Source organism: Hetaerina americana, unplaced genomic scaffold (assembly GCF_022747635.1).
Source record: "Hetaerina americana unplaced genomic scaffold, ioHetAmer1.1.p SCAF_33, whole genome shotgun sequence".
NCBI lineage: Eukaryota > Metazoa > Arthropoda > Insecta > Odonata > Calopterygidae > Hetaerina > Hetaerina americana.
Window position 1 is genome coordinate 602,360 of NW_027286908.1, and position 21,037 is coordinate 623,396.

General features: G+C 35.7%; 1 protein-coding gene across 4 annotated transcripts in view; it reads left to right on the forward strand.

Moving 5' to 3' along the window:
• Window positions 1-21,037, forward strand: part of inaD (inactivation no afterpotential D) — a 217,280-nt gene that overhangs the window by 160,858 nt on the left and 35,385 nt on the right. For all 4 annotated transcript variants that reach the window (XM_071589098.1, XM_071589100.1, XM_071589099.1 and 1 more), the window contains 5 exons: window positions 3,794-3,863; window positions 5,141-5,197; window positions 10,365-10,466; window positions 19,752-19,823; window positions 20,158-20,281. In XM_071589098.1, the coding sequence (XP_071445199.1) occupies window positions 3,794-3,863; window positions 5,141-5,197; window positions 10,365-10,466; window positions 19,752-19,823; window positions 20,158-20,281 (425 nt within the window). The remainder of the gene's footprint in view (window positions 1-3,793; window positions 3,864-5,140; window positions 5,198-10,364; window positions 10,467-19,751; window positions 19,824-20,157; window positions 20,282-21,037) is intronic.

A 21,037-nucleotide genomic window follows, 5' to 3' on the forward strand; every position in this document is an offset into this window, starting at 1 on the left:
ACGCACGCTCGCCCACCGCCAACGGGTCGCGAAAGGACTCTATAGCGTGTGCCTGCGCGCCCGTCGCCCGCTCTTGTTTCTCCGTTAAAGAAGGCAAGTTCTCCTCTTCCCCCCCTCCCCCCGATCTCTTCCCCTCGTGGCTGTCGCCTTGGTCGGTGGTCGCGGGTCATCCCACCCACCGCAAAAGCCCACCACGCTCTTTACCGGAAGCGGCGCCTCACGGTTCCCATCGGTTCAACCAGCCCACGCACCCACGATTGTCGACAGGGCATGCCCCCCGTGGTGGAATCCCCCTCTCTTCACCGCTTCCCCTCTCATAGAATGCCACCAGGCCGACGCAGATTGTCGGCTAGTGTTGCCGCTGGTGGTGTTCTCGTGCCCGGAGCGGTGTTCTGCTACCCAAGGGATGCCTGTTGATTCTGTTCGTAATGAGTATTGTCGCCACGTTTTGGCTGAGCTCAAAGGATAGTCAGGAATGCCATTATTTATTCTCTTTTCAATACCTGAGCAAGTGCAGACAACGGGATCATTGGATTGGGAATTCTGATTTGCCTTTTTCGAGGTTACAAGTGAATTACAAGTCCATGGAAAATTCTCGCATTTTATGTAAAACTTTTAAATTCTCATACTGTGTCATATTGGCAAGTAACACGTGTGGCACCCATATTACCATCAACGGACTCAAAATTACAAGGAATTGTAACTGACTTGTAGCTTCGAGAAACGGGTCCCTGGTCACTATCAGATCGCAGGTCGGGAGGTCAGAGCGATTGGCGTGACCTAGGGTCCCCCACCGATGGGGACCGTGGACCTCGCGCGGCTGGCGAGCCAGTGAACGCCAGCACGGTGTGCCTCCGATGCGGGTTCGGCCGCATGCGACGTCGGCCCTGATTGGCCGAGGATTGGGGCGGGCGGGAGTGGGCACGCGTATATTCTATATCGGGAGCCCCTTGGGGAAGTGAGCTCGCGGTCCCTCCTCCTCCTCTTGCCATCCATTGGGTGCGGGCGCCTCGTAGAGGCCGCCCGGAGAGCCCTCTCCCCATCGGGGTCGAGCCGAGACAGACTCCCTGTGCTTGATTCCGAGGTATCGAGCGCCTCCGATCGCCTGATTAGCGGTCAGGCGGCCTTCCTCAGCCGCCGGCACGCTTGCCGTCGCCGCCTCGATCGTCGCCTCCCGTGGGGGAGAGATATGGAAGGCGGGCAGCCCAAGGACGGCGGCTGCTCCTCTCGAGCGAAAGGGTGCGTCGCTTATTTCTCTGCGGAAATGAAAATAAGGCTTGGATACTTAAATCGGAGTGCTCGGTGGTCGATGGTAGAGGATACTGTAACGTATCATTTCCTTAAATCGTTTTGGTTTTTGTGAAATCGTTATAGAGGAAAAGAAATTGGTGTAAACAGAGAAGAGTGTGATAATGCATAGAGGATGAAATAAAGGCTATCATGGAAACTGAAGTTCGCCATAATGCCCGTTTTCACTTAACTTAACCTGGTTCTATCGTCTGTGCACAGTTCATTTTTTTGGAGTTCACCGCCGGCTGCCCTTGGCACCCGCAGTTCGGAGACCGTTACTGAAAGCAACCCTGCTTTAGGGGTGCTTACGAGTCGTGGACGACAGGGAGGCCCCAAAAGCATCTTTAAAATACTTTTCCGGGGAACCATAAATGTGTGTGACTACGCTACTGCTGTTAACTTTAAAGAGGATCCTTTATAAAATATGGCGGGCTGTTGTGTATTATTTTAAAATTTATTTTTCACAAGTCGTGATTTTCGCAAATCCTTACTCTTCGGGAGTGTCTGGATTCCGTGTTCGAGGGAAACCAAAGAAAAGGGAGTTGAATTTGGGATTTTTGCAGGATGTGCATGTGTAATCTCGCCCATGTGCGCCCCCGGGCTCGTTTCTTTATCATTTTGTTAAGGCGGAGTTACTGATATCTGGTAAAGTCGGCGCCTCGGCGTAGTGGAGTTGATGAAGATGGGGTTTGCCGAGGCGCGGGCTCTTCCGCGTCCCATTTCTCGTCCTGGATCGCATGTAAATGTCACCTTCGTCCTCCTCATCTCACCTCCCTCGCGTGTCTCCGTCGAGTTCCCGCCTGGGGCCGCGACCGTCGATGTCGAAGTCGCCTGCCCCCGGGATGTGGTCTTGCGATGGATGCCTCAGCGCATCGCAAGGCGCTGCTCTTGCGTCTTGCGCTCGTTGGAGAGACTAATGGAAAGTTGATGCGATGAAGCTAATATTATTTCGGGCCAATGAAGCGAGCGTTTTGACATGTTGTTAAAAATGAAGGGATTAGCTGTGTGGGGTGGAGAACCACTAGTGTGAATAGTACGTTGGCGTATTGTCACTTGGAATCGAACGTGGATGCTTTGTGTGTAAAAATCAGTTCTTTTCAACTGAATGTCCAAACTTACATATTTTTGTCACGATTAAAAAACTACTCGCAAAGATCTGGAAAACCTGATAAGGATTGAGGAGTTAACGAATATATATCACTTGAGCTGAACATTTGTATGAGGTTATTCTTGGTTTGTCGCATTGCATTTATGATAACTGATATTAGTTGCAAAAATGTCCCAAGGCCAATGTTTATATTGTGAATTTTGATATGCTGAGATACTGGGGGGGTATAATTCTTATAAAAGACAAAATAAATGTTGCTTTCTCAGTGATAGTTTGTAGATTAAGTTCATAATGCAGCATAATGCCATGCAATATGTTTGCAATTTTGGATGCATGCACCTCAATAAATTGTACAATTTGTTTAATTCTATAACTCCTGGCATTAGTATTCAAGTCATTTATACCAGTAGATATTTACATGCATATGAATATATCCTTTGTGCATTTCCCTTTCAGAATAGACATTGTCAAAAAAAGCTTGGTTTTCCATTGTAAAAGAAAATTCTTCATTCAAATTTTCCAGATTGTCTCATTCTGGTGTAATTCTTTTGCCTTTGTCATATTTAGATATTGTTTCATGCATGAAACTTTTTATGTCCATCTCAAAAAGTCTTCTTAACTTCATCAACTCCTAATTTTCTCTGCCTACCCTTTTCCTTCAAGCCATTTCCTCCTCTCTCATGCATCATTTATGATTTGACTTGCTACCATTATCTCAATATCACCATCTAGTATACCAAACTTCTTTTGTACTTGTGTATATCTTATACTTATATGTATATTTTATCTTATACTATTTATGTATATTTATATATTATCTTGTACTTATATGTATATTTTATTCAACCCATATTCAAAATGACTGACTCATTCCTTACCCTATCTCTCCTATTTTACCATAAATGTTCTTCAAGTACCCATTACCCATCACATTAAGTGTAACATTCATACTTACACTGGCACAAGAAAATATTTGCCATGAAAAAGTTTTAATTTTGATATGCTGCATCATGTGAATTTTCGTGGAAAGTCTCACTTAAAGAAATCAGGGAAGTTCTTAAACCCAGAGCCACATCAAACCTGAATTGGGACTTTTAATACCTTACAATGCTGATTTTGTAAGCTATCTCATATTCAATGTAGGTGAACTTACTACCTTTAAATCAATGGGCCTTGACCTGCAAAATTATGTACTGATCTCTTGGAAAACTTGAACATTTCTGATAAAAAAACAGCTTTTCTCCACACTGCATGATCTTTAATCTTTTATGATTTATTTATTTTTAATTGAACCTTGAAACCACTAAAATGCAAAAAATTATGATATAACCGTGTCTATTCTATTGGCCGATGTTACATTCATATAATGGGCTGGCCTTTCTTCTCACCTTCCAGGCGAAGTGAAGCTGTTCAGGAACTTGCTGTGAAGCCCATTACTCAGTTCCCAGTTTCGCTTGATGATGAGGTAAGACAAAATAAAATGCAGCTGGTCTTTCATCAAAGTTGATGTTGCCTCCTGGGAAAACTATTAATAGTCTTTGCCACATCTATGTATCTGCCATTTTTTTAAATGAGTCAATCAGTTTAAATCATAGTTTAGTATTTCCCAAAAGTTAATGTGTATTTCATCGCAAATTCTGCACTTGCATACTTGATGTTGGTTGAAGTATAGATCCGAGAGATCAATATAAAGGAACTCAAATGGCAATGCCTTCTATGTTGCTCCAATGCTTAGGGTGCATATTCTCCATTTGCTCCTAAGCATATACTCATTACTTGCTTTTATATGAGTGTCCAAGAATTCCAATTTACCTCCTGAATTGTATATTTTATTTTATTAATTATGGTAACTTATCTTCTCCTGGAGAAACTCGGGTGATCAACATTTTTTATGCTAGCATAAGTTATACAATGATCAATCCAGGTGTAATAAAAAGGTAATAGATACCTCGATTGAAGTTCATGTATATCTGTGATCTATGGAAATATTGCGAAGGAAAGTGTTCATGATCATGGTTGTGTTAATAAGTATTGGAGTTCATTAATTTGAAATTAGTACAATTTGCAATTTATGCTCGGCATAATTGAGTTGGGACCATTGAAATCGATCTCATTTGAAGAACATTAATTAAATTATTTGGAGAAATTTTCTTGCTTTTGGAAGTTTCTTGAATTGGTTGGAAGATAATAGTGGTGCTCTGTTGTATTATCAGAGGCCCTATGTAGTAGTCTCATATGCCATTAAGAGATCTCATCGGTATTATTTTACTGTTTGAATCTTGCCTAAGAGTTGAACTACAGAATGGAAGGTGTTTAATTGAACTTTTCTGTTTCAATTATGAGCATATGTATAGTCCTTCAATCAGAATTCAGCATTTGAGTACTTTATTTCTTACAAGTGTTTCAGCTGAGTGGCTTCATATCCACATGCTTGACTTGATGTAAGTGCAAAAAGGATGCTGAATGTTGTCTCCTTCTACCCCAAGCTTCCTTCTCTTTTTTCACCATTAAATGCATGCCAATGCACCTTTAAATAATAATAATATTGCAACATGCAGATAACTTTACTCATAAAAGCCATAGCTAAATTACTTTAAAGTCTATGTAATGAGAGACTAAATGAACTTGCTAAGCTATTCAGTAATAATTGTCTAATGCATATATCTGTTCATCTTAGAAGGATGATATCAAAAGATTCTACAATGTGCATTTTTTTCCTCCTTGACATTTTAATTTTTCCAGTCACCGGAAGAGAGGTTTGCCAACTTTAAAGGACTCCGATCTGTCACCATCAAAAAGGTAAATCAATTAAAAAAAGCTTTATGTTACTGCATTTTGATTTCATGAAGTAAAAACCTGTGGAAAGGCATGTGGCTGTCCTGTAAACTCCATTGGTGTTGTCAATTTTAAACTAAGCTCTTCCAGTTACAATCAAAGCTTCTTGTGGCACAATGGGACCCTGATAATGCAGCAATATCTTTTCATCATAGCTTCTCTGGAGTTTTAAATTTAACAAATTTGATAAAATATAAGTCAATTTTTTAGTATTCATAAGACTATTAATTTACATATCTCATTTATAAGCCAAAATATCACATATTTTTCAAACCACTAAGCCAGCAAGGATTAATAGTTTATTATGTAATGTATAAGTATGCCCTCAATTTTGTGGCCATTGTTTAAGCTACAATTAAATACTTGCTAGAAGTCCACAACCAATAAGGTTTCCATATACATCATGTAAAAATACAAAATTGACTATCTTAAATAGAATATTTTTTTGTTTAAGCCATTAGAACTTAAGTTTTGACTCTCTGAGGAATCCTAGTATTTTTACATAAGTAAGGATAATATTCTGCTAAAAATGGTACATTCATTCTCAGATAATGTCTGTAATCATGTTTTCTCCTTTCCTTCCGAAGAATATCTCTGAAATAATTTGAAATTTTTGTTTTTCATGCTCTTTGTATGGTAACATGTGCAAATATTGCTAACAAGGCATTTAGTCAGTTTAGAGAACATTTTTGTTAGCTTTGAAACATGTTACCCATATTTTTCCAAGCATGTGAATATGTGTGTTAAAGTTCTCTCACATTCACATATCAATCACAGAGTGCCTTTATTCAAGGGTACTTTTTTGTTAACTGGAATTTTGGAAGCAGGTCAATTTAATGCACATAAGTGAATAATCAATCAATAATACTCCCATATTATAATTGCTAGATAGCAATACATGCATAAGTCATTAATGATGTTGTTATGACTGTTAGACAAGATAAATCCAACTCAAATATGTTTTAATTTTGAGTTGATTTTCATTAATTTTGGGTGGTGTTTCCGGAATCCAATTAAGTTTTTCATTTGAATGTTTAGTAAGTATCACTTCAATGTTTCATTAAAATAAATCAATTTTAATTAAATCTGCATGCATAGTCTGTCATAATTCTTAGAGAGGGATTGGAGAATGATACTAGGACATGAATTGGGAGTTGCTTGAAAGTTTTGATTATTATAAAATAGCAAGTTAGCAGTGTTTCTTCTTAGCCAGTGTATCAGGTTAGGAACCCAAGGGTGTCAATTTCTCGGAAAAGTAAACCTGACAAATGTGAAATAGAAGCAAACTTTTTAATAGATCACACACTTCTTTAATGGTCCTAAATTTGGAGTAATTAAAAAGTGTTTGAAATATTACAGAGTTTGTTTTTATTTCTAAATGGTATTATTCCAAAAGGTTAGACCTAAAGGATTTGCAACAAACCTGGTGAACACCAATGTTGCGATAGCCATTGCTATGGAGGAGGAATTTTGTAAAATTGATGGATAAAAATTTTCTTAAGGGTATTTTTAACACGGGACCACATGCCCTCATATGTTTTCCCACAAAGTCTTTTTCTCATTTCTGTAAGATAGGCATTCATTTTGGTGACACTGCACAACCAGCACACAAGCCATTGTCCATGCCAAATCTGCATGCCAGCACCCTGAGTGTATTTTGCCTCCAACACTCCACATGCTGCTGCCACTGTCTTCCATTTTACGCTTTGCACTTTCCCAGGGTTGGGCACATTCACAGCATATTATAATTTATTACAAATTATGTGATTTATTTTTATTTTTGCAATTGACAATTCATTTTGTGATTACTTTTTCTGAGGCAGTTTACATTTAATCCAGAATGCAGTCATTATTTAAAGTAATCTAAGGAAAAATGTGTGGTTTGATAACATCTATTATATTTTCCATGCAATAGGGTGAACAAGTGTGTGGTTATTTTAAATATGTATTTTTTTCCATTTTATTTTCCAGTTATTCAATCTCAACAAATATCATACAATATATATTAAGAAGAGTAATTCCAAGTAAACCACTATTTTCCACAAAAAAACTCCTTGTCAGTATTTACATTATTTCATAATCCAATTTTATTATTCGAAGATTTAATAAAGTGGCTGATTGAGGATTACATGTATCTTTTAGAGAAACTAATGAGATACATTATTACATTATGCATCATTGTAAGTAAATGATCACAAGTAATTGACCATAAAGTTTAATTACATAGTCTGATTACTGCCAATCCCTGGTCATCAATGCCTTTCAGTTGAATACAGTTGTTAATGGGTCACCAAAAGCACAAGTGCACCAAACGTCTGCAACATTGCATCAACCTTGATCAAAGTCAGAAGAGCCAGTGCATGTCTACTGACATTGAAGCACACCTCTCCTTATTGGTCCAAGGAAACCCCTGCATCCCCACAGCACTGCTGGAAACTGTCTTTTCTGCCCACGCCATATGCATAAAATATGCCATTGTGGTGCATATGATTCCCTGCCAATTCACCCATTGCAACATATCACTCCACACACCACTTATCATTCATTGTGTATTCCACTCAGCTCTCTATGCTCTGCCCCCTTCTCCCTACATCCCTCTCTCTCACAGTGCCAAGCCAAGACAGGCACTCTGCTTTCTTTCAGAGTCAGTCATACTCACACCTGTGGCCATTAAGATATTCTCATGGGAGGATTTTCACATAGTGTTAAAGGTAGTTTTTTCATTTGAGTTTTGCTAATTTGCTGATTTGATTAATTTGCTGAACTTGAAGCTATTGGGGTATGATAACTATTGATGACCAGCATTAGTACACAGTAATTAACATTAACCCACTCTTTCCCAGTCACTATAAATATGATGGACCATTCTTGGGTAGACTTAGGCTACCAATATTAGCCCAGCATCAAAACACTAGCACTAGCCTATAAAGGGCCACTTCTGAGATAGACTTGACAGTATATAACCACACTTTCCCAATTAATTGACCAGGCAGCAAGTGTCTTATGACATAGTAATGTTGAATTATGTACAAAAATATGAAAAGAAAGGTCACAGTAATATTTATCAAGTCTTTGCATAATTCTTCTTTGCTATCATTGCACATTCTAGACACATGAATTCCAAATCATATATTATTTGTATTTACTAGCCTAACATACAACCAGTTGCAGATAAATAAACATCGCTCTGAAATTAAGAATGAACAACTTCTGGTTTATGTAGAAAATACCCCTGCTGTCAGTGACTAAAGGTTTTTTAAGGAAGATGAATTGTCCAATAATTGTGTTGCTTCATGCATATTTCAAGAGAAAGAAGTCCTGAATATACATTGTCCATCTCGTGACTGTCATATGCCAAGTTACCTTAAAAATCTAATGAACAAATTACTACTTAAAATCAGCGAGCAATGGATAAAAAGAGTAACATTTCTGCTCCAGTGTCAAACGTGAGACACTAAATAATTGATTCTACCATGTCAAGTTTTAGTTTTTAATTCATATATTAATACATAGATTCAAAGCATTGTTATTTATACTTTTAAATCATAACATTCTTAACCAAAAGGAAATATTTCAGTCTATTTTAGTAGAGGAAGATTTTTCATAGAGAGTAGCTTGTTATTGATCACCAAGGTAGAATTAAGTTCCCCTATCTGACATAATAGCTAGTCTCTATTCACCAATATGAACATCCCCTTTGTTCCAGGTGTTGTAGTCATGCCAGCATGGGCTAGATTCATACATGGAAGGATAAATGTTTAAAAATTTCACAGTTCTCGATGTATAAATATGGCAATGGTAGGATGCCCATCACTCTCGAGACTTCATCCAGATGACATAACCATTTCTCATTACAATCTTTATTATTAACTCCTTGAGGTTTATTTCTTGTCAAATAATGTGTTGGAATATCTGCAGTGAATAAATAAGATTTCGAACTCCATCGTGGATCAAGCACAAAGGAGAGATAAATAGAATTGTACAAGGAGTACATTTGTAATAACTTGGAGATCACATAGTATCACAAAAGCTAATATTGAAAGACAAATAATAAATTCTTATACTGTTCCTGTAATCAGATAGGTTTGCTCTTTGATAGTTTAACTTTGTTTTGAATCATAATTAGTTGCTGTGAAATGAAAACTTCGGCATGACTTTCGGTACAGATTTTAGTTCATTTTCTAGATTGGAATTGAATTATGTATATGTATGAAGTTAGGCATCTAATTTTGGTGGTGAAAGCTATTCAAACAGAAATATTTACTGCGTCACTCCATAAAAGAGCTTATAAAACAAAGCTAGCCCGCAAAATACCCATCACCACGAACTGTGGAGTCTGTAACAAGTTAACTAATCACTTAAACAATCCCCTAACTTTGCTTGTCATAACATCAATTTCTCTACTTTTTTGTATCTTATGTACACATTGGTTCCATGCTACATTAGTTTGGGCAATGAGCATGGTCCAAGTACTGTCTATGACTCCAATTTGTCCAGCACAACCTTCATCTCCCTAGGGAATAGTAATATCCTGGGGTCAATAGTATCAGTAGAGTTGTCAGTATAGCTTTCAACAATCCACTTAATATCATGAGCAACCATACTTTGATTTTTAAAATGTCAATTTATAAAATCACTGATGGGCAATAGAAATAGATTAATTTCCACTCCATTTTTTTTCTCAATTTTCATATCTTTCTGAAGGCAGTTTAATTTTTTTTTGCTAGAGCCCTCTTAAAACATAAACTAAAAATTTATTGTACAGTTGTTTTCTGTTCACTTTTAAAGTTTGTTTTCTTGGTTTTATTTGTTGGGCAAATTTCCTCCAAAACGTCATCTACCCAGAGAAAGATGAATTCTGCTGCCACACCTTGCTTATACTCATGACACCTATTAGCTTACATTAAAACCTGCTTCTAAGGATACTTTAAACTTTATGAACAACAGATGAAAATACACTTGATAAAAATTTTAACGCCAATGATGCTTTAGTCTTGGTCAATTTGATCATTCCCAATGACAGCATTAGTCTTGCACATACCTTCATTGTGCTAATGTGTGTCTCTCTCTTTCTTTCTCTGCCTTTCTGTCGCCTTCCCCTTCTTGCATCTTTTTGCTGATTGGCTGACAGGGTCCGCAAGGTCTTGGTATCATGATTATTGAGGGAAAGCATGCTGAGGTGGGACAAGGTATCTTCATCTCGGATATCCAGGAGGGCAGTGCTGCAGAACAGGTATACAGATGTTCTTTAGATGTATGTGTGTGCACCACACTATGATTCCTTCTGCCCCTCTACCTGCCCACTCCCCATATCTCCAGAGTTTACTTGAGATCCTCACATGGTTGCCCTCTTGCTCCACTTGCTCCCTGTCACACAGGGACCAGGGATGGAAAATGCAGGGGCACTGCACGCTTATGCTTTTTTCAATTTCATAGGTATTGAAATATTATAATAATTGCATTATTATCCTCTTTTATGATAATGCTCCCTTTAAGGATAATGCACTTCAATTATTTTCAATTTTGATTTTGAAACTTGAAAGGAAAAGCTTGTGATTGGTGGAAGTAAACTTAATTTAACTAAATTAAAATACCTTGTAAAATACATTGATTTTTAATGCAATTTTAGAAAACTAAACCCATACCAAAAGTTCAATGCCTTCAAATATTTTTCCGATATGTTTCCAAATACTCGATATGGCCAAAATCGAAGTTCCTTTACAACATATCACCAAATAATTCCTTTAATGAAGAGAATTAAGAAATTGAATAAAGCAAAATGTACAATCAACAAAATTCAAAAGTGATTGATAATGTTAGAGAAAATTCAAGTAAGAAAAAAACACTTAAAACTGAAAGTCAAGTGTATAATTCCATAGCATCCTTGACCATGGCTCAGTTGTAATGGCGATTGGAAGTTAATGTTGGCATTCCACCTGAGCTTCCTTTATAGGTGTTCATGACACCAAGTGCATATTGTTGGCTCTTGTATCTTTTATTTTATTTTTATTTTTGCTCAATCAGTCTAGTCAGTGATCTATTTACCTTGGACTAATTAATGATAGACTTAACTATTCAGGCACAAAGTAATTAGCCCACAAAGTGATCCAAAACTGATATGTATTGCTTTGTGGACTTTTATAACCAATTGAGTGCAGCATGTGTACTGATTATATCTGGGATTTTGACCAATATATATATATCAATCTTTTCATGCACTTCATAAAAATTTTTTTCATAGGAACTAAGGAATGATTATTTTTTCCTATGGCTCTAATCTTTTCCCTCCATCCATTGAAAAATCCTTTAGCAAGACTCAGTTTTGCTATCATGAAGAATTTTGTTATTCATGACTGACAGGTGGTTAGCATCTGTACCTAAATTGTGCATGGTGGCAGGGGTGGATACAGATGGGAGTGCAAGAACCATGAGTTCACCTTGAAGAAAAGAAGGGGAGCATTTAAATTTAAATCTTGAAGAGAAAAAATAATCTTTCAAATACCCCAGTTAAAATATAAAAAAATTGATCAACAAAATAATAAATCTTCTAACTACTGTGCTTTAATAATTCCATAACTGTTCCTTCTTTTTCCCTCACTCCCTAGTATGCATCTTTTGTTAATTTCATTCATTCAAGGTATCTACCTGTTGAAGGTAGGTTTTGAATGGTTACTAATGACTATTATCTTCAATTTATCATGAAATTTTTTCCCTCACATTATATCATTCAGTAGTTCATCATAACTTATACCTGCCTTCATGCTTTCCACAAATTTTCTTCTCTTCCTCCTCCTTCCCTGCTCACCAAAATCTTCCCTTGGGTATTATGGTCTTCAACACCCCACTTTGCCTCTCAATTTCCTTCATCCCCATTTTTCTTTCCTTAATATTTCCCCTGCTGCAACTTGCTCTCTTACCCTACCACATTTAAAACTGCAATACCAACACCCTCTCTGCCCATCTATGTTTTCTATTTTTCTCCACACCCCTCTCTCTCTCTACCTGCTGTCAAAAGCTTCCAAACTATGTCTATACTCTTACCTCTAAAATCAGATTCATGTAGTGCTATGCTCAATATCAAAGTATTTACTTATCTTTACTTATTCACTTAACATGGGTCATGTATTCTCTTCTTGTAAATAATTCTTTTACCATCACAATTTTTCTCCTAATGTCCCCAAAACTACCCTTGCTTGCCTCTAAATACTGCCTAAATACATGAAGTGCTCCTCCTACAGTAGTTTATTCCTTCCAATTTGAAGGTTTAACTTAGCTTTCATGCATCTGTAGAATCTCATTACTTCCATTTTCTTATGATTAATTTTCTTTCTATACCTCTCACATTATCTCTGTAAAGCACTCAACAATAACAGCAATCTGCCTACCTATTGCTTGATTATCTGCAAATGTTAGTGGCATAATTTTTTCACTGCTAGCTAAGGAAATCAGCAAAAAGATATACCTGAAATATATATGAATTTTTTTTTTGACTGAATTCATTGCAAAGCCATAGGGTTATATAACTGCCGCCTCCCAGAAAAACTGTATCTGCCCCTGTGTGGTGATGTATTTTGCTATTTCACAATTCAAAGAGTATGATATGCAATCCCAGATAATTTTATTAATTTCAAACCTCTATTTAAGTGACTTTCAAAAATATTATGGAAATAAAATGATCATCCCTTTATTCGCCAACTTATTAGAATATACTTAATATTACACATAGAAATATATAATTCTTACAGTGGTTTCCTTACAATTAGTAGCAACTGAGCATTAATGAAGTTGCTTGCCATTTCCCAAATCTCTGTTAGTAAAAACATTGGCATGGAGAGTATTCATTACTGAATTCCTATTATTAAATAAATTAACCCAAATAAGAATTGCATTTATAATTTTAGACAACTTAAATATAGACATTCTTAACATGAGAGGCCTTGATAAGTAATTCATAATTTCCTTAACAGTTATGTGGCATTAACCTTTTAGAATTTCGTTAGAAGGCTCTAAAATTGTTGTAAAATGCATTTTCTTGTCTCGTACTGGATTATGATTTCATTATTTCATTATGTAGTCATTTTGGCTTTTAAGATGCAACTGGTACCTGAAAATCTATATTGCCTGCATTTTAAGTTGAATTGCATATTGATTCAGGCCAGCCAGGTAAGTGATCGCATTCATAAATATCAAAAATACAATATGAGAATTTCTATATACCTACATTATGTTTCCCTTTTGGGGAATAGAATGCTGAATAATCATAAGATGAAGCATTTTTAGTGAAGATTTGCTTCTTTTAGTCCAAATGGAAGGGCCAACATTGTCACAAAATTAGATTCCACTATTAGCTAGAATGGATATCAATTGTATGACATATGCAGTTGCTTGACAAATTTGTCAATGTTAATCAGAGTGGTAGGGAATTAGATGGAAAATTCAAATAGGTACTTGTATTTCAGTACCAGTTGTAAAAGTGAAAGATGGATTGCATATTGAAAATATGTTCTAAAAGAATGACTTATAGCATATTAGAACTAAATCCCAGTTGCTGGAAAACCTGGACAAGTGCATTTATTATTTCACATTGATCTGTGGAATAGTTCTAATGAACACAGCTTTATCTTCACTGTGGTAGACGCAGATTAATATCAAAACATATATCTTTGAATGCTGCCAAAATAATGGAGACTTGAGAAATTACCGCAATATATGAACAATAAATAACGATAAAAATAATGATATTTATTTGCTTCTCAGGTCAAACTTTGGTATAAAACAGATCATAGTGAAAATTGATCATTCATGAAAGTTTTATTTTCAATATATACACACACATTTGAAAAATTTTCTGACTACCTAAAGCTCAGCTGTGATGACTGCTGTATTTTGGAATTCCTTTTAAAGCCTGACTAGTCATCTAAATCCAGAACTTTCAAAATAAAGTAGACTACCTCATTATTTTTCCATTCCTACCTATAAATTTTCAAAGTTGTACAAAATAATAGCATGATATTTTGAAGATGAGAATGCCTAAAAATAATTACTAGGCAGTGGTTATGGTTTACTCTGCTGTACAACTTCTTGATTACAACAAGAGAGCTAAATATATTGACTACCATTATCTTGCCAGTTTGATATACACCTCATTATAATCCATATTTCTTATAACCAAAGTCCTTACTGAGAATTGTGTGACTAATGTTGCCTTCAACTAAGTTAGTCATGATTTTCAACCAGATGAATGACCCTAAGTATGGGCTTACGTTAGAAAATTATGACTAACTGGTATTAATTAGCAGCATTTAACAACAATTCCATAATAAAAAAGAGACAAGAGAATGCTGTCAATAAATCTCTTATAAGGTGGTTTTTCTGGTTCAGATTATTTATATGCCATGGGAGATGTCTCTTCCATACCTCTCTAATTAAAAAATTAGCTTGTGTGCGCACTTTTGATCCCAAGCAGCCATTCAAAAGATAAACCTCGGAACTGTAATAAAACCACAGAATAGACTTCAATTATGTTAGACTTAAATACTGTGTGTTATATGCTTTTATTTGATGCTCATTGCTGTTGTACATTTATCGAATGATCATTATGGTATTAAGCAATGCATGATTTTTCTGTGGAAGCATGTGTGGTTGCTAGTGCATTGCATTTTTTTTATTGCTTCCGAAAGTGTTTTTGAGCTCCACAGTGGAATTCTCAGTGGACATCCAATTTCCAAGGTGAACCCTTTGGCTAAGAAATGCTAGCACAAATAGGCATATGTATATCTCTCTTTGGTTGCATTCAGGTACAGCAGTGCCTCTTAGATACTGGGAATAATAGAATGAATGCTTTCATCTGATTGATTGAATTCTTGAATTCAGTGGTGGTAGTGAAATGAAAAAAGAATGAGTGAAATGATTAAAATGAGGACATTTCAAAATGTAATGCTGTATCACCCTCATAATGAAAAAAATATGAAAGTTTTCCCTTGATATGTAATAGGATGGCAAACTGGTCTGTATCTGAATACTCCCCTCATTAGGATACCACACCATTAATCTCAACATGATATTTTTTGAAATCATTCACCTGTAGTGAAGCAGAGCCATTTATTTTGTTGAATATCTTTTATCACATCAAAATCAAGTGGCTACCATAAAAAAATGTAATCAGCATTCATCAGTCTGCAGCTGTTCACCAGCATCAGTAGAATGATGATAATTGACAATGCCTTGGTGAAAGTTTTGATTTCTTGTAAGAGGCTCTGCAGCTAATAGAAATTTTATAATCCTTTTTCTGCTGCAGTTTTGAAGATTCTCAAAGTTAGAAGGACTTTCATAAAACTTCATATCCAAGGGTTTTTGAGTGTGATGAATTCATTGAGTTTGCTCTCATTTTAGGAAAATTCATCTATAGGTCACAACTGTCACAAAATGCAGATGAATAAAATGAACATATGTCAAATCGGAACTTTGGGTACCTTTATTAACTCTGTCATATGCATCTTGTCCTTATTTAATTGTTGAAAAAAATTTCCTTGTTACTTATTTTTTCATTTTGAAGAAAATACTTAAAAACTGGGAAAAAAGTTCTCGGTTATTATGAAATTGAATTGAAAAAATTGCAATACAACTGAAGTTGTGTTTAATCCAAACATTTGTATTAAATGAAGTAAAATTAAAAGCAAATCGTCCTACTTCAAAAAGTAAGTCATTCTTGTACATTTTATCTTAGAAAGAGGTCAAAAGAATTCAGTGAAATGAAATAGCTCTGCCATTTTCAAGCGTAAGAAAGCAATGGGAAAAAATCATTGAAGGAGGATGCTATCATTCACTAAAAGATAGTTCATTTATGTTAAATAAATAAATAGAGGGATTTATTTTAGGGCCACTGCACTGAGAACTGTTTTAATAAATAATAATGATTCATTAGGTGTTATCTTCTCATATTTATTGGCCCCTAAGAAGTTAAATAAAATGAAGTGAATATTTCATTTTCTCATGGGAGGCAGGGTTTAGCTCAGCCATAAAATTCATAAAACATAAGAAAGGATGTTAGAAATCCCTAAGGTAATTGATGTTTTTTTATTTCTTAATTAAATAAATTAGTAATGTTATATTTGGGCTATTGAGCTGAGAAGTTTAATGAATTTGAAATAATATTACTAATAAAAGGAGTATAAATAATATCAAAATAAAACTTTTTAAAAAATGTTCCTCCTTTGATGCAAGCAAAAAACTGATGATTGGTTTTTATTCAGTTTTGGTTCTCAAACTGTCTCCATTTTTTTTAGCAATAATATCTAGAAGATTTTCATTTCTACTTTGCTCTTTATAATTTTTTTATATTGACTGTCAATCATCAGTCAGTCCAGTTTAATGGATAAAGCTCTGCCTTCATAGTCATTCACTCTAATATGAGTAATTACTCCATGTCCATATGTCAGTGTACAGTCAAAAAGCAAAGCTTAGTCTTCCAGGTACAATGTATGGTCGTTAAAACATTGATATACAAAGACAATATTTTATCAATGATATTAATGCTATTCAAGTATTTCCTCTGTAAGCACATGAGTGGATTAAATTATTATGATCTTTGTTAAGAGATTAAATGGAGTTTCTAGAAACTATGGAGTTGCTTTAAGATCACTATATTGGCTGAACCCCGTTTCTTCTCCAAACCTGATGGCTCCTTGAGAAGTGGCCAATTTATATACATGATGACCTGGGAGGAGAAGGGAGAGTTGAATGATGGAATTAAGATGATTGGAAAATCATATACCACCTTATATCTAAACCAACAGCCTGTACACATACCCATTCAACCCAGAAGAAGGCTCTCGCATTGGAGATGAAATTTTGGGTTCAGCCTTAAATATTTGTGAGCTAAATCCTTCACATTTATTCGATTTATCGGCATGGATTGCAAGCCATGTGTTACTTGAAAATAAAACTACATTTGTGGTCAATGTTTAATCAATTTAAAATGTGACAAAAATACACTTGTGAGTTCCACCTGGTAAAATCTGGGCAATGCTTGTGCTTACCAAAGTAATCAACCAGAAGTTAAGTTTTATGGGTTAAGGTAGAGCTCAGCTCTTTCGAATTCCAACAGAATATGGAAATGACATTTCAGGGTAGGGGGGAGGATTCCTTTCCTAGGGAGATCTGAGTCTGAAAAATCACAGCTTGGGTGAAGCTGAGGGTGCCTGTAGGTCATCCAAAATCAAACCTGAGCCCTCTGGTTGATAAGCTGGTGCTCACATACAACATACCCAATCTTCTCAAACTTCTCAACTGCCATTGCAGTCTATTGGCTCCCATGCTCCCCCCCACATTTCACACTATATTTATTCTTTGGATGCCTTTACCCGTTCTCACTTCAACTTGTGTTGTCCAGACGACTCACCTTCAGCAGGCTGAAGAGGGCTACGTTGAGGCTGAAATGCATGTATTCGTATTCACCTTTCTCATCCCTTTCCTTATTTACCCTTTACCCCATCCTGTGACTTGTGGCGTTAGCCAACTAATCTCATTTGTACTTTGTTTTGAAAGGTAAACTGTTTATGGCAATTGGAGTTTTTCACGTATTCGACATTCTCTATATGCTTACAAAGGCAATATTTATGAAAAATCATTATTAAATTGAAATTTGATTTAGGTGAAATATTAATTAGGTCATTTAGTTAGAAATAGCCATTTTAAATTAGATAGACATTCAGTAAGTAATCTTGACATATTATCATTCTGATTTTTTTTTCTGAAATTCAAACATTGCTGTACATTGTGATGGTAAGCTTTGCTAGTGAATGCAAATTATCACATTCAGAGGGCATAGATTGTAGGGGAAACAGTCCCAGCTACTGGCTTTGGACAGTTTGTCCAGTAGCAGAAGAGAAACACTTTGGAGTTTGTATGAATGCAAAAAGTACAGTAAATAATTATAGGGTGCTATATTCTCACATTCATTTCAAAGCTCTGTACTTAACATACAGTTGACGAGTGGCATGTCTTATTATAATACTGCAGGCTTTCCCTTGCCCCTTCAATCTTTTTTACCGTGAGTGCATGATAAATACTTCATTTTTATTTTTAATGGTTTTACCTTTTTATGAAACATTGGAAATGCTTTTTGATGGAACTCATTGAAAGGATTGAAAGAGCAAAAATTGAAAAATGCAATAGGCTCCAGTCAATATCTGCCCTTATAACTGATCTGTGTGATTTTTGTAGGCAAAGTCAGGGAAGAATGGTAGAAGGTGATATTCTGTCTTTGTACCTTCATTTTAAAGATTTAATCTTATGTCTGTGCACAAAATATGTACCCAAAAAAAAGGAGTTTTCTTCCATCAGCCACATTGGATCAGGAAATTAGGATGGACAAAGCTTTTCAATTCAAATAAACTGTTGGAGATAACTTATGCAACAGTAATTTTCAATGGAGTCATCTGCTAATGTACATTAAAATGCAGATATTTCAACACATTAAAATCCTGGGCAAGGCAAATGATATTTACACTTTGAAATGTCTGCATTTTAATGCTGTACAATTGAGAAGGTTTAAATTGAGTTGTGCATTATACATGGTGATGCATAAAATCACAGATGCTTCTTATGATGAGTGCATTGTAATAAGACTTAAATTTAATGATTAACAGCCTTATCTTCTCTGTTTAACTCATGTTGAAGACTACCTTCAGTCAACTTGAAGCTCCCCTTGCAATTTAAGACAATTCAGAATAGTTTGGCAGCATTTTGAGTCCAGGCTTTAAATTCATTACGGTGGTGCGCTCATCATGGGGGTGCACTCTCTGAATATTGCTAAAAATGTTCTTCTCTTTGCACCAAGTGTACATGCATTGTGTTAGCATATACCACATGCACACTTGCATACACATGGAGATATGTCACTGCTGAAATCAATAATGGTCATTGTGTTTATATACGTAAAACACATGGACACAAGTGATAAGAATAAATATGCTCTTATTATTAATAGTCACTTAGAATCAAAATACTTACGAATAACTGATGCAGTTATGTATTTCCTTCTTGCTCTTTACTAAAAGAAGAATTAAAATTCTGTCAATAAAGATACTTATATGCATATGTATTTTATAGTCAAAATGAGGCTTTTTAATATTAAATAGTTCAGAATTATTACTTTTTATTGAATTGCTGGTGTCCTAGTCCCATTGCATCTGACCATATCATGGCTTGCAGGGAAATATTTATGTAGGCATTTGTTGAGCTTTATGAAAATTATTAGCATTAAACGTTAGAAAATTATTATTTATGAAAACTATAATTGTACTGCACTATAATTTCATACATATAGCTCATACTATTCTAGGAAATTCCTTTTCCATGTGTCTAATTTGTTATCTTCCTGAAAAATGAAAATAGACTTTCAAAAATTCATTTGCTGTCTCTTATCAAAGGATAAGGAATTTCTACCAGGAAACTACTTATTTCATTCTCGTGTTAAAAAATTCATTTACTTTTCTCATTCCCATTATCAATGCAGGCTGGCCTTATTGTTGGTGACATGATTCTCCAAGTCAATAAGGATGTAATCATGGGCTCCAATTATGATTCTGTAAGTATGCACCTACTTAATTTTTAGCAAAGATTGAGGCTCTCTTCAGTTTAAAAATCAAATTCTTAAGCATCATATGTTTGTTACCACTAAGAAGGTTATTATTATAATATGCTGTTATGAGGTTCTGATAAAATGTAATTCTTTTATTTAAATTCACAAAAATAAGAAACTTTTTATCTTCATTTAAATCTAAGCCACAACCTTACTGGAAAATTTATGTTAAAATTATAACTTTGTTACGTTAAAATTGAAACTTAGCTGCTCAAAATTAACTCTTTATTCTAGAATCCTTATGATGAATTTCCCTTTCATAGCCATATGTGTTTTCCAGGCGGCCTCACTCCTCAAGAAGACAGAGGGCGTGGTCACGCTTGTTGTGTGCAACCCTAACAAGGCAAAAGAGGAGGAGAAGGCAAAGGAGGGGGGTGGGGCCAAGAAGGAGGATGAGAAGCCAAGTGAGTCCATTCCCCCATTCTCAACCACCCATTCTCCCTCCATCCGCCACCACCCTCACCATTTTTTGGGGAGGGGGCGGAGCTTTATCCACTGCTCTTGCTATAGAATAAGCTGTCACTTCCTATCCAACTGCTTCCATGCCTATCAGTTCATATTTTCTTTTCCCGTTTACCTCCCGAGTGAGAGTCATGCCTTTCTCAAAGGCCTCAGGTGATACATTGTACTTGGGTTTTTTGTTGGGTTTCCATATTATTATTATTACACCAATGCAACTGTTTCACCTAAAACTTTCACCAGATGAGTTAAACCGAAACAACTTATTCTTTCAAATGACTTCGCTGTTATTATAACATAACAGCTGTGCACTGTGTGGCTCATGCGTTTATAAGGAGTGGATAATTATAGATGGAATTTGTTTTGTAATCCATGCTTTGGAGATTGAGTTATTATGTGTCATAAAAGATTTTTTTCATGAAATTGGCAGTCCTGCTCTTCTTAATTTTTTCTATTCATATATGTAAGCAATATTCATAGAGTAGACAGTTTTCAAAAATTTGTAAATTTTCATATTCTCTTGAAAAATAATTTGCTTTTTCTGTGAAATATAATAATTTCACACCGGTGATGTTATTGCTGTTTTTATCAAATAATACTGGAATAAACACTTAATCATGTTAACCTTTAACACATAACCTTTTTCATCCCTAACAATCTGCCTCTGAAAGCATTAGTACAGTGCCCCAGTGTAATGCTTT